The sequence below is a fragment of the Crocodylus siamensis genome, chromosome 2, assembly GCF_052110815.1.
Source record: "Crocodylus siamensis isolate JL-2025a chromosome 2, ASM5211081v1, whole genome shotgun sequence".
NCBI classification, from domain to species: Eukaryota; Metazoa; Chordata; order Crocodylia; family Crocodylidae; genus Crocodylus; species Crocodylus siamensis.
Window position 1 is genome coordinate 185,341,046 of NC_143396.1, and position 13,868 is coordinate 185,354,913.

The window sequence follows — 13,868 nt, forward strand, 5'->3', positions numbered from 1 at the left end:
TACGAATAGATTAATGTTTGGTGCTTAGTCTGACAAAACTCCCATTCATTTTAATGAGCAATTTGTCTGAATAAGGACACCATGTTTATCTCAGTAATTTGTCTACAAAACACTTTGCAAACAGTAACTAATACATATAGTTTTACCTCCTTATATAATTATGTATGGTTGTCTAAATCCTCATGTAAACTGTCAGCCAGACTTTGGTCTGTGCTTCATCCACTTTGTGCCACTCTGGCCATACACAAGGGATGCATACACAAGGGATCTGGGCATGCTTCCAGTGTGTATAGTAAATGTAGTCAAACCTATTCCTACCCCTTTCTAGAGCTGGTAGAATAGAAGGGCTGGAAGATGGTGCTCTCTGGCCAACATAGTAGCCCCTAGAGGACCATTACTGGTTGGTTGGCTGGGGTTGTGGCTAATTATTCATAGGTTTATGGAAAATAGCCTTTGCAGCCTGTCACCCTATCACCTGCATGTAGCACTTATTTGGACACAGTGTAAGGATTCGGTTGTAACATTTTTCATGATTTGTAGCGTTGACTGCGGAGTCCATTTATGCATAGCTTGTTCAAAGATGGCTACTACTAGTTACAGCCAGCCTTATGCTGTTCTTGTTAGTGGTCCCTTGTGCTATTAAGTGGTTTTCTTCTTGCAACCAATTTGTGGTCTGCCTGTTTGCAATGTAGACAGGACTACCTGGCTCACACTGTGTAACCAGGTGGGCAGGTCCTCTTCCTTCCTAGTTGCCTGGGTAGGAGAACAGCTCAGAATGCACTGTTTTGTATTGGGCCCTTTTGCTTGATGAAGTGTCGTCAGAGGATGGCCTAGATATTTTCAACCCATACACATGCATGCATGGTTAGGTATCAAAGTAGATGAGGATGCATAAATATAATTGGTACAAGTCTGACATTGTGCCAAGAGGGCATATCTCAACTGAGGGTTTTTTTAATTGTGACCTGCTGTTTCACCTGCCTGATAATGAATGGCTAATCAATCAAGTGAGGCAGAATAAGTTCCAGAAATTGGAGCAGCCCAGAAGGAATACTAACTGGGTGATGTGGCTTTGCACACTTGTCATTTTGCAATTCTTGGCTTGTTAATGTTACCCAGAACATTTAATACAGGAAGATGTACGGGACAGTATATCCTCACAGAGAAACTTGTCGACATCTTTAATTCTTCAGGTAGTGTCCACATGCAAAGCAACAGAGTGGATAGTCATTGACATTGTCAAAGCAAATGGCCGTTACATTTTTACTAGTTTTAGCCCAGATAAAAAAGAGCTTCATTTGTGAAAAGAACCAAAATGAGCCTTTGTTCCAAGTATGACCCCAAAACCTCCCAGGTTCTATGGCCACAGACTCTGGAAAATAAATTACCCTCCAGAGAAGGAGGATCACTAGGAAGGTGATAAATTCAGAAGGATCTTTTGGAAGGTATTTTAATCTGAGTGGTGCTAGTGATATAAAAATAAAACCAAGCAGCTGATTGATTTACTTCTTAAAGGTGAAGACTTCAAGGGCAAAGGATGTAGTATACATTTTTCTCTTCAGTGAAGGGAGGGTGTCTAGTAGCAAGCAAGAGGATTTGATTTTGGAGTGGTATTCATATGAAACCACTTATGTATTCAGCTTTGTAAATAACAACTGTAGTCTAATCAGTGTTTCCATTCTGATGGTTTAAAATAAGATCCCTAGTAGAGATAACCAGAAGCCTAGAAACTATCGAGTTCACCTTGTGAAACTGCTGTGTCCATCAGAGCTCTGCAACACATATATATTTAAGTCTAGAATGGCATTTTAACTCTATTGCCTCTTGGGATGTGAGTCATCATCTTAACAAAGCATTTTCTCACAATATTGAGTTGTCATGTTTGCACAGCATGCACAACAACATCCTAGGACAAGTAGAATAGTTTAAGAGCTTAAGAGCTTCTTAAGAGCTTCAAGAGCTTGTAGTGTCTTGGCAACAAGAAGAGTTTCCTTGTGCTCTGAGGAAACCACTAACATTCAGTGTACCACATCTTGATGCAAATTTTGAGGGGCCTGATTATAACAGTTGTATGGGACTATGGCAGGGAAGAGGAACCTGGATGCATCCTTTACCTACTTTTACTAGTGCAGCTGAACAAGACCCTTTCATATCTGAAGACCCATTTTTCACAGGAGCACTGGAACTGCAGGCCCCAAAGGTGTCAGGGAGAAGGCTAGCCCATACTCCTTACTTGGCCCCACTGCATCAGTCTTCAGAGCCAGCCAACCTTGCTAAGGAAGCAGGCAGCGTTATTTTAAAGGCTGATATAGCCAAATGAGTTCCTCTGCCTACCAGGTGACCTTAAGAAGGGTTATGCTTAATCTCTCCTTGACTTTTCCTCAGAGAATGAGAGTGAAGTTCCACCCTGGCCTCTACTCATAACGGTCTACAGTCTGACCCATCAGAAACAGAAATTTTCCACTAGATAATTTAGTACACCCAACGTGAAAGACAGGCTGTTTTTTCTAGTATATTATCCAACCTATACACAAAGGTCTCTCGTGACATGTCTCCCATCTCCTCCCTTGCTCTGATAGACCTCCCCCTTGAGAAACTTTTCCTCTATTAATAGCTACGGCCTAAATCCTTTTGCCCCACGTTAGATTGTTAGTCTCCCTTTTTAGGTTTTGAATTCTTTAGATGTGTGTCTATTTCTGGGCCAGATTTAATCCCTGGCAGACCCTGGCACAGGGTGTGTGACAACAGGAAAGTTCCATGGTACAAATAAGCGCTGGTCCAAGTACCCCACGACCATGTCTTAACTGGGGACAGAGCAGGCAATCCTGATCATGTGAGAATATGCCCAAGGCAACATCCGTGCTTAAATGATTTTTAGTCAAATTTAGTAACAACCTTATTAGAAAGAGTGACCTTAATATCACCTTTACACAAAAATCATCCCCTTCTGTAATGTTAATGGGTCTTCTCATGCAAGAGCTCTAAGATTCTTAAAGGGAACTAAGCTTCTGTCTGAAGAGAACTCCCCTGTAGAACAGACTAAACTGGAAATACTCCCTGCATTCCCTACCTGGCATTCCCTTAGTCATACTGGCCCACCGAGGTATAGTTTGTATCTTTCTATAGCTATGGTTCTCAACCTTTCTAGACTCAAGGTGCCCCTTGGAAAATGTCAGCTCTTAGCTTTCACTCATTTTTTGACTGAAAAAATAATAGAGCAAGTATCCTGTTACAAGGAACTCAAAAAACCACAATAAGTTGGAATGTTTTTGACATTATGGATTCCTATTTGAAATCTCTGGATTTATCTTGTGAATGATACGTAGGTGTTTGCACACCTAACCATACTAATATTTTGTGGCAGCCTGCAACACAGTACCCCAGGGCGCTATAGCACCCTGGTGAGAAGCACTGCCCTATACCAATACGGTGCAGTCAGCTTATTTTCCTATAACCTGCTGCCATTTAATAGAGGTATAAGTATTTAATTCTGCTCCTCAAGTATGGTCATCCTGTTAGTGCCTGCCATTTGGATACTTTCAATTTGTTGTGCCTATTTCATACTGAGTTGTACAGGGCCAAACGTTTTATTCTACTGAATTGATTTGCCTGTTACCTCCAGAGATTACATGGATACTTTAAGAACGTGCTCACGTGCAAAACTAGCATCAAGGGCTGTTAAATGAGAAGGTAATAGCATTCTACCAAATTAAATGTTAACTGTTTGGGGTGTACTTTGTATTTCTCTGGTGCTGGCCTATAGGATGGGTTCCTTTTATAATTTCATTTGTTCATTAGTTCTGCCTCTTTAAACACACTCAACCTTACTGCCACTCCACAGATTACAGTGACTAAATTCATCCCTAAAGCAGATACATTGGATGAATTTGGCCCACTGAAAATAGAAATGACTCCCTCAAGACCCTAATGCCTTGTCAGTTTGTTCATTAGGACTAATTATGTGGTACTTTAAATGACATTAATATTTTTGTTTCTTTCTAGGGCTTCAAATTGAGCCATGAGTAGTGTTAATTGCTATGCCCTTGTTATACCTGAAGAAGTATTTTATCATAATTTCTCTGTACTACACATTGAAGGTGTAGGAAGAGGAAGGGAACCAAGAAGTATCTAAAATAACAGTTAAAAAAGCCCTAACCATAGAAAAGAAAAGTGCACCTTTTTCAGTTTTATGGTGCAAGAATCTCTTGCTCTTATAGGGATCTGTGCCAAAAAGGAAGCAAGCTTAAACTACCCAGCAGACTGAACTGCTGAGACACTGCAGTGGGTATCCTCAATCTAATGAACATTGCCCTCAGCATAACAAAATAATTTTACATTCAGCCTCATCCCTTTTCTTTCCTTTCAGTGTGCAGAAGTTGAGCGAATTTTTGGCAAGTGAAGAAATTGGAGAAGAACATGATAAATGTTCAGAACAAAGAAATGCAGGCAATCACAGCAAATACCAGGCAGTTGTAAGTAGGAAATGTTCATCTGTACACCAAGTGACTGGACCAATTTGTCCCCATTGTAAATTTTTTACACTCCAGATCACTCCAGTTAACATACTGCAATAGCAAAAATCCATATTAATACCCTATATTCCATACAGATCATAACATGATTGTTTTTATTTGACACTCTCTCCTGGTCACACCACCCATCACCATGTATTTCTGTCTTCCTGATTTTGCACAGCCCCTCAAAGTTGTTAACCGTAAGAGGCCTGCCAGAGAGGACTGGAACAATTACAGCTCTTGCATGAGAAGACCCGTTAACATCACAGAAGGGGATGATTTTTGTGTAAAGGTGATATTAAGGTCACTCTTTCTAATAATGCTGTTACTAAATTTGACTAAAAATCCTTTAAGCACCTACAGTGGGGTTCCAAGTCCAGTCTAGGGATGTCAGACATCTCATTCCACTCCAAGGAAACTAAAGCCAAAGGGTAGTTTTCCCTGTTGTTTCCTCAGGAAAATGTTCATTTTAGGAAAGGAACAGATTTCTTTTCTGAATTGTCAATGTTTTATGACTGTGTATGTACCATTTCCATTTTTTCTTGGCTGTTCCACCTTTCCAGAGTTTCTGAATAAGTAGCCCTGATCTTAGTGCAAAAATATCCAGCTTCTCCAAAGAAAGAATTAGAATTGCTGAATCAGAACTTCATTTTAAAGATTGATGTTCCTGACTTGCTATCGAAATGTCTGGCAATAGCAAATATCGATGGCTGTTGTAAAGATAGCGGTATCTGTTCAACCTGTTTTGCTATTGCATGACTGTCCCTGACACGACAAAGGATAAACAATTTTATTCCAGAGCAAAGTGTAGTCATTCAGTTGTCCATGACCATTGTCCCAGGATGAATCCTAAAAAGGTTCACAGGCAAGAAGTACTAACAGTTTATCCTGGGACCTTGCAAACTACATCTGAATGGTAGTCCTGGGATTGCATCATTGAATCCATGGCAGAAAAGTGGCAGAGCATTCATCTGCTCACTAAAACCAGACTAGAAAGGTGATGTGTGTACACATCAATCCTGGGATACTTTTGTTGCAGGACAAATGTGGGCACAACTTGTCCAGGGACAAATACAATACTTTTCCTAGCCAAAGTGAGGAACATCTTTGCCAATTCATGTATTACTGATGGTACCCTGGTAGGGCAACTGATTAGCAAATTTTTAACTCTGAGAAGACCCCAGTCTTGGCTCAACTCTTGGGTAAAATGACATTGGTTAGTGTGATTTCAGATCCCATTAAAATGGAACAGACTAGCAGAGAGATAAGGAGGAAATCTGAGGGAGCCTTTATTGGAGAATAGCAGCAGGTAGTCCTGAGCCAGTACTGTCTCTGCAGCAGTAGTAGTAAAACAAGACAATAGTTGCAAGATTTCGGTTTAAGTAAGGTAGAGCCCTTCTACACATGCAGGTAAAGATGCCATGGGATCTAATGTGCATTCTGTGCAGTCATGCCTTCTGCAATGCCTCACGTGCATGGCAGGTGGCATGATTGTGGGATTGCACATTAGATCTCATCTTGTCTTATTGCTGGTGCGGGGGAGCCCAATAGATATAACATGTAGTGGGGGCTATAGAAACATAAATCAAGTAACCTCTGGCTCCATTTGCTACCACATTTGTTACAGGCTGTCCCAGGACTACTGACTAACTCCTGGTGCTGCTAATTTCTCTTTTCTCTCAGAGATCTGCCTACTGTTCCTTCTCCTAGCAAGGCTTCTTCTCAAGCGAGGAGTCCTTGGTGGTTGCCTTTTATCTAGAGCAGTGATTCTCAGTCAGAGTGCCAGTGCACCCTAGGATGCCTTGAGATCCTTTCAAGGGTGCCCTGGGGTGCCACACAAAGTTAGCATTGCTTGATGTGCAAACATGATAAGTTCAGAGATAGGAATTGGATTCCACAGTGTTAAAAACATTAAGACCTGTTGGTGGTCTTCATGAGCTCTTTGTGACAGAATAATTGCTTTATTATTTTTCTCTTGTCAAAAAATGAATGAAAACTGCCTCATACCTATCCTATTGAGGGGTATCTTTTGTCTAAAAAGATTAAGAACTACTGATCTAAAGGGGGAAAAAAGGAGTCTATAAACTCTCTCTCATTTTTTCAGTTGGGTTCCCAAAAAGACAGATGTCAGTTTTAAACCTGTGGAAAATGCAAGTCAGGTTTCCAGATGCTCCAGTCTACACCTCTTCTTGACCAGGATATGCTGGACGCATCTACACGAGATGTTGATTGTGCAGTAGCTAAATAATTCTGTGCAGTAGCACATCATAGCATGGACAGTGTTAATACATTACTGCACAGTATTATTAGGCTACTGCGCAGTGGCATCACTTAAAAGACATTCGCTGGCACTGCCACACACTAACTCTGGTTATTGCATATTTATTTAGTAATTGCTTATACAAGTACTTAATAAATGCACAATGACCACTGCACAATATCGTCTCATGTAGATGCACCCGCTGAGTCAGATTCTGATGTCTCATTCATTGTTGAGAGCCCGCTGGCTTCAGTGAAGTTGCTTCTGATTCTCACTGAATAAACAGGGGGAGAATCAGGTCTGATGTATCTACAATGCTCAAAGTTTTCCTCCTCAGTTTCCAGTATATCCAGTCCAGTCTGGGGTATATGTTACTCCAGATAACGACTTAGAACAGGTGAAAGAAAAAGTATCCTGTGGACTTGCACTTAAAGTCCATTAAAGGAACATAAGGACCATAACACAAAGTAACATGAGCGTTAATAGCAGCAGCAGCACCTTTTTCCTGTGGGTGTATCCTGTGGAAGGTTCTGTCACCTCACTCTACTTGGGACTCTGACTGCAGTTATATATATAGAGTGACATTCATTGCTTTGCAGAAGGTCTGCATTAACCATCGCACATAATGCTAAAAGACTCCCATCACTTAAGGTGTGGCAGACCTTCAGGGCAAGCTACCAAATTTGGTGCAGCAAAGTTTAAAAATGTTATCATTGTTTTGCGGAAATAAACTTCTCCTTGAAGCTTTTCACCACTTTCTGTCAAGCTCCCATACTCACATAGGTGCAGAGTGCCATGCACACGAAGTGTGGCTGCCTCATGAATGTGAGGCACCAAAAGCCTCCATTTTACTGCTAATTTTGCCTCTCTGTACAGAGGCATCATCCATTCTCATACACAGACTAAGGATGCCAAAGGATGTTTCTGTGCTATGCTGAAAACAAAGGTGTGTGCTGTAGCTGTTTTTTCTATGTTTTTCATTTTTCACCATATTGATGTAGATCACAAATGGATTTTTCACCTGGACACCCGAAGGAGCTCCAGCACTGTCCAACATCGATATCCGAATCCCTCAAGGTACAAAACCACATCACATATACAAAATGAGACATTTTTGGCAAATAACTGGCAAGTCAGACCCTCAAGTGTGCTTCTCCCCTCTCTCAGGTCAATTAACAATGATCGTAGGACAGGTGGGCTGTGGTAAGTCATCACTCTTGCTAGCAACACTTGGGGAGATGCAGAAGATTTCTGGGAACATATTCTGGAACAGGTAAATTTTCTTAAAGGTTCAAGATTACTATAAGCAATAACAGGCTAGAAATGAGCCAGATTCTAGCCTCAGAACCACATGCATAGCTTTTGTGAATTTAGTGGATTATGGGCATGTGTTTGAGGGCCAGCTGATCCCAGAAGGTCCCCTCATCTCATTAGTGGTCCCACATCCCTGAGGTTAGAGACAGATCATGAATGGGAGTGTTTTTAGGGTGCTCCTGTTTCATTCCCATCTCCCTTCTCAAGGGGCAGACAGAAATAAACAGTCCTTGTGCTTCCTCAAATATAGATTGCAATTATTTGACTTTAGTATGGGCCATACAAAGAGGAAAAAAGCTCCTGACCCCAAGACCAAGGAATAGTCATGGTTAGTCTCCTGTTTTCAAGTTTAATGTCAATTGACATAAGCTATACTAAATTTTCGGATCTCCAGTCCTATCTCACCCTCTCCATTATCACCGGAAGTGCATGAGTGTGAAATGTTTCTCAGCTTATGAATGTTATAAGTGTAGAACTTTTTGATTGTCCAGTGTCCTGATGAATCCCTTTATATTATAATTATATGAGGTAAATCCCTTTAACAATATATCCAAAAGACTTAAATGCTTTCATTTCCAGCTGAGTTGTAAGTAAGAAGCAGACAAGCAGGTATAAAGCTGGTCCCTGCACTCTGATTGGCTAATAAGAGATTTTGGCTACTGAAGAGTAATCATACAGACCTTATGCAAATCATGCCCACACCTTCAGCTAATTAGAGTGCAAAAATTGAAATAGCTGGCTTAAACCTCTTTACAGAGGAGGTTGGTATTATTATCCCTATTTTATAGATGAGGAGACTGAAACACAAAAAGATGATTAGTTGCGTCATTTTTACAGTACTCTCCCTAAGACGGGGCAAAATCTTGGCTCAGTAACTCACATTGCAAAATAACCCTTAATTCTATCACTCCTAATTCTTTATTACCCAAGGTCATTGCAGTAGGGTCAAATGGCAGATCCTGCTGATGTGTCACTCAGAATTAGCTGAGTGTCTCTTGCTGATACTCAGGAACATTAGTCCTAAGTACAATTCTAGTCCCAAGTACAAGTTCAGCTCAGGCAAGTCACTTTCTCACCCTGTCTGTTTTCCTACCAATGAAACAGAGATAGTGATACTATTTTATTATTTACCCAAGTATAGAGCATGGTTTGGAGGCTCTTGAGGAAAAAAAGTAATGTTACTGAAATAGATGAAGCTGCTAATAAGCAATGGTAACTAATTTATTTGTCATAATGCATATTATTTGTTAATGATCCAAGAGTATTTCTGTCTCTAGGCCCCAAATAAGACTGAGGCCCAATGTGTTAGCAGTTTTACAAACTCATATTGAGAGAGAGTCCCAAAAAGATTCAACAGTATAAGATAAGCAAGGAAGAGAAAACAATAAATTCTGAATGGATGATAATAATTCTTGATTTGTTGGTTGATTTTGGTTGGTAACTTTAATATATACTACGGACCAAATTCTGCTCTGCTTATTTATGTAGATAAGATACTGCTCCATGTGAGTAAAGGTATCAGAATCCCGCCCTATGTGAGGGGTGTTTTACTTAAAAAATAAGGGACAGTGGGTGCGTCTACACGATGCCATGTTGCCAAAGCAACGAGCCACATCACCATAACTCGCTGCTATGACGACATATCATTGCTGGGAACAAAACATGATACTGACATTATTTCACAGTAGCTGCTAAAAATAGCTGTGCAGTGTCGGGACTGCGTAGTAACACCAGGTAAGCAAGTACTAAATGACTATGCAGTAACAACTGTGCTGTCCACCACTGGTGTAGATGCAGCCACTGTCTCCAAAGAAATCTTTCTTTCAGCTTCTATCAATATGCAGCTGAATGTTTCATCAAGTGGCACTAGAAAGGTGTTCTTTAAAGTTATTCACATGCCTAAAACTGCAGGTAACCTAGTAGTAGGTGAGCACGCTAGTAGGGAGGGAAAGATTGCAGCAAGATCTGGATAGGTTACAGGGGTGGGCTAACATAAACAGGATGTGTTTCAATACTGACAAGTGCAGGGTGCTGCACTTAGGCAGTAGAAACCAGCAGCACACTTATAGAATGGGAAACTCCTTTCTAGAGAGCACAGAGGCAGAAAGGGATCTTGGAGTCATTATTGACTCCACGATGAACATGGGCCGACAGCGCGAGGTCACGGTTGGCAGGGCTAACTGGACCTTGTCGTGCATCCATAGGTGCATCTCCAGTAGAACCAGGGAGGTGATCCTCTGCCTCTATGCGACGCTGGTCAGGCCATAGCTGGAGTACTGTGTCCAGTTCTGTGTGCCCCATTTCAGGAGGGATGTGGACAATGTTGAAAGGGTCCAGAGGAGGGCCACCCGCATAATCCGGGGACAACCGGGCAGACCCTACATTGAAAGATTGCGGGACCTAAACCTGTTCAGCCTTCACAAGAGAAGGCTGAGGGGGGACCTGGTGACAGTCTATAAACTCACTAGGGGGGACCAGAAGGGTTTGGGGGAGACACTGTTTCTCCTAGCGCCCCCTGGCATAACAAGGAACAATGGACACAAATTATTAGAGAGTAGATTTAGATTAGATATCTATAAGAACTACTTCACAGTTAGGGCGGCTAGGAGCTGGAACCAACTTCCAAGGGAAGTGGTGCTGGCTCCTACCCTGGGGATCTTTAAGAAGAAGCTTGATGCCTACCTGGCTGGACTCATTTGAGTCCAGTTTTTTTCTCCCACCCAGGCAGGGGGTTGGACTTGAAGATCTACAAGGTCCCTTCTGACCCTACTTCTATGATACTATGATTCTATGAGCTGTTTATAGGCACTTAGTGGGATTTGGAAAAGCAAGTCCCAAAAGCACTTAACTCTGATTTCAGTAGGAGACTGGTGCCTAGGCACTTTTGAAATCCCATTACACACTAAAATTCATCTTTAGGCATCTATGTTTCTTTAGCAATCCTGGCCTAGATGCACCAGTCAGATACAGTGCTTGGAACACCCTGTCATCTGTACTGAAGTCCCTTATTTTCTAATTAAATTACTAAAAATTGACAGATGACCAGAGAGAAAACAAATTTGAATGGGAGAAAAACAGATGAAAAAGAGGCGATAAAAGTAGGAAAGTAAAGGGAACAGTGAATTTGGGGGGATGTTATCTCAATAGTATACAGGAAAATAGAGCAGGGACCTAATCTAGCATTACTTTCACATGAAGATCTTGCTTCATTAAAGGATCAGTACTCAGAGAATGCAATGAGTCAGAAACAGTGCATTGTTGCACTGGATGCTAGTTTTAAGAGTTAAGTATGTTATTTATGCACTCCCCTGAGTATAAAAGTAGTACAAAGGTTCACCGACCAAGGAAGCTTGGTGTGGCCATGAGCACCCCACCTCAGTATGCTAGGGTCTTTACTGTCTGCCATAATCAGGGGGCACATCTACACATGCAAATAATAAACTTTGGCACAGTTTGCACTGAAGTTTATTGCTCCTGGACATGCTGCTTACATATTCATCCATGACCACAGCATGTTGAGCTGGGGCATAGGTGACTGGTAGGGGGATGGACGGGTGTGCATGTGCCCCCTCTGATGGGGCCAGTGCCACCCCTGATGGCCGACACTGATGCTGTCGGTATGGCTGGTGCACCCCTTGACAGGACCATCGCCATCAGCACCCTCTGTGGGTGTCCCCCCTCCAGATTCAGGAGGCACCAGTCAATCATAAGCCAAGGCAAAGCAATCCCAGCCCAGGTAGCAGTGGACACCAGGAGTCAGCTGCTCTAATTAAAGTGCCCAGAGCATCACGTGTATCTGTGGCCCCATACTGAAAAATGCTTTATGTTAAGGTCATCAAATGAGCTTTAGTTAAAGTGCCCCTGCTGCCACTTTTCAGCACAGGGATGCTGGAGTCTGCTCCATGGAGCGCAGTAATTACTGGAGCCTTCAGGAGCTCTGATTAATCGAGTCTGCTCCAGCGCACTGTAATTATAGCATATCGGAGCAGCCTCCCTGCATGTGCCTAGATGCCCAAAGGACTGGGCGGAAGAACCAAACACCTTTTGCAGGTAATGGGATTCAGGGACTGCAATTATCCCTGGTCCTTACGCAGAACGTGCAAGATGGAAAAGATGTTCAGTATATCAGTTCTTTCAGTTTTTCGGTACGGAAATATTTATGTTGAATAAACCTTGCTATGCAGTGAGGTGCACAGGATTTGGACAGAAGGTGGGTTGGAGTTTACTTTTGATGCCTCAGTGGCTCATGTGAATGAAATGTAGGCTCCTTGTGTGGGGAAGGGGATTTTTCAATAAGCCAATGCTTAGGAATATGACACCACTGTGCAGGAAGTCTATGCAGAATTCTGTAGTCATTGGAATTTATCTTGTACTTTTGTCAGTTAGTGTTTCAGATTGGTTTTAACCACATTTTTTAAATTTCATGTGCATTTTTTTTCCTTGAGTGCCTTTATAAATTTTCATTGTTAGCACAAATTATGTAGGTAGAAGGCTTTCATTAAAGAACAAAAATTATATTCTGCCCTGATTTTGTTTTTCCCACTGAATACAAACACTGCTTGTCATTCTTTTCACTGTAACTAAAATAAGCATGACCTAAAACAAGAACATCTACTGTAGTTTCTCATGTCAAAACAATTCTGTTGTTGCATGTTTGAAAACAGCCAAGATAGTAGCCCCTACTTCCTTATGCATGCCTACACCCCTCTGGACACATGGTCCCTAAGACTAGTTGCTGCTATGAATATGGAATATAGCTAGTAGATGAATCTGCAAATCTGGTTTGTCACTCTTTTGGTATATCCTGTGGAAGTGCAGCTACTGCCGCAGAGAAATACAAAGTGACACAAGTTTCCCTTGTTTCAGTTATTGTAAATGGATGTACTCTCCATCTATCAGTGTTTCACCTGAGAATGCTTCAGTTTCCAGTGGACTCGTATGCCCATCAGACTAGGACTTCTGGACTCTGTGCACTGAGAGAACAGGGTGGTTTGCAGACCTCAAGTTTGGTTAGAATCAAATGAGCTAATTAGGTGGAAAGAACTGCTGGTCACAAATTCACATTTTTTATTATTGCCAAAACCAAGTGCAGCTCCTGTAGAAAGAACAGATGCAGCTGTCATCGAACAGCAGTGACTCTATTGTAAAAACTGTTTGTAGTCTATACACAAAGTGGAATTTAATCGTTACTCTTTCTGAGAACAGATTGCTTGTATTTGTTTAAGTAAATGATCTTTGTCTGCTTTTTATTTGTGATGCAGCAGTATTCCTGACAGCGAGACAGGGGAAGATGTCAGGTATGGTACTATATGTGATTGTTGGTCTTCATACTAAATCAGTCCTAGTGGAAGGAACCAAAGGGGGACTCAGCTTATCACAAATCAAAGGTATAAGTCTTTCTGAAAGTTACTTCGGGTAAAATTTTCAAAACCACGCAACAGCCTCATTGAAAATACCACATAAGTGCCTAATTTACTTAGGTCCTTTTGAAAATGTTACCCTGTTGGTGCTTTTGAAAAAGACCATCATTATCCCCCTCTGTACCTTTGAAAATCCAATCCAATCAAGTTATTTCTTCATGATTTCTTTTGTTCATTTTCTACGCCATGTCATGAATTTATTTTTGCACCCACAGCTCTTCAGCCATGTATAGAATGAAAAGAGTCAGGAGTAGCAGATTAGTCTACATGTTGGTCAGGCATCCTTTCATAGAAATCGTGCCTTATAGTTAGAGAGCAGAGTTCAATTTATATTTTTGGAGTACTTATCAAATCTCATTT

The 13,868-nt window shown here is 41.5% G+C and overlaps 1 protein-coding gene and 1 long non-coding RNA gene across 5 annotated transcripts in view; one reads left to right on the forward strand and one right to left on the reverse strand.

The window, feature by feature from the left end:
* Positions 1-13,868, forward strand: part of ABCC8 (ATP binding cassette subfamily C member 8) — a 148,145-nt gene that overhangs the window by 73,171 nt on the left and 61,106 nt on the right. For 2 of the 4 annotated variants that reach the window (XM_090032571.1, XM_090032574.1), the window contains exons 13-17: positions 4,367-4,472; positions 4,696-4,806; positions 7,776-7,851; positions 7,942-8,047; positions 13,350-13,385. In XM_090032571.1, the coding sequence (XP_089888697.1) occupies positions 4,367-4,472; positions 4,696-4,806; positions 7,776-7,851; positions 7,942-8,047; positions 13,350-13,385 (435 nt within the window). The remainder of the gene's footprint in view (positions 1-4,366; positions 4,473-4,695; positions 4,807-7,775; positions 7,852-7,941; positions 8,048-13,349; positions 13,386-13,868) is intronic. The other 2 variants (XM_090032572.1, XM_090032573.1) reach the window with 2 other exon arrangements.
* The window catches only part of LOC149871469 (uncharacterized), a 96,733-nt gene that overhangs the window by 41,069 nt on the left and 41,796 nt on the right, over positions 1-13,868 (reverse strand). The gene's annotated exons all lie outside the window — the stretch shown is intronic.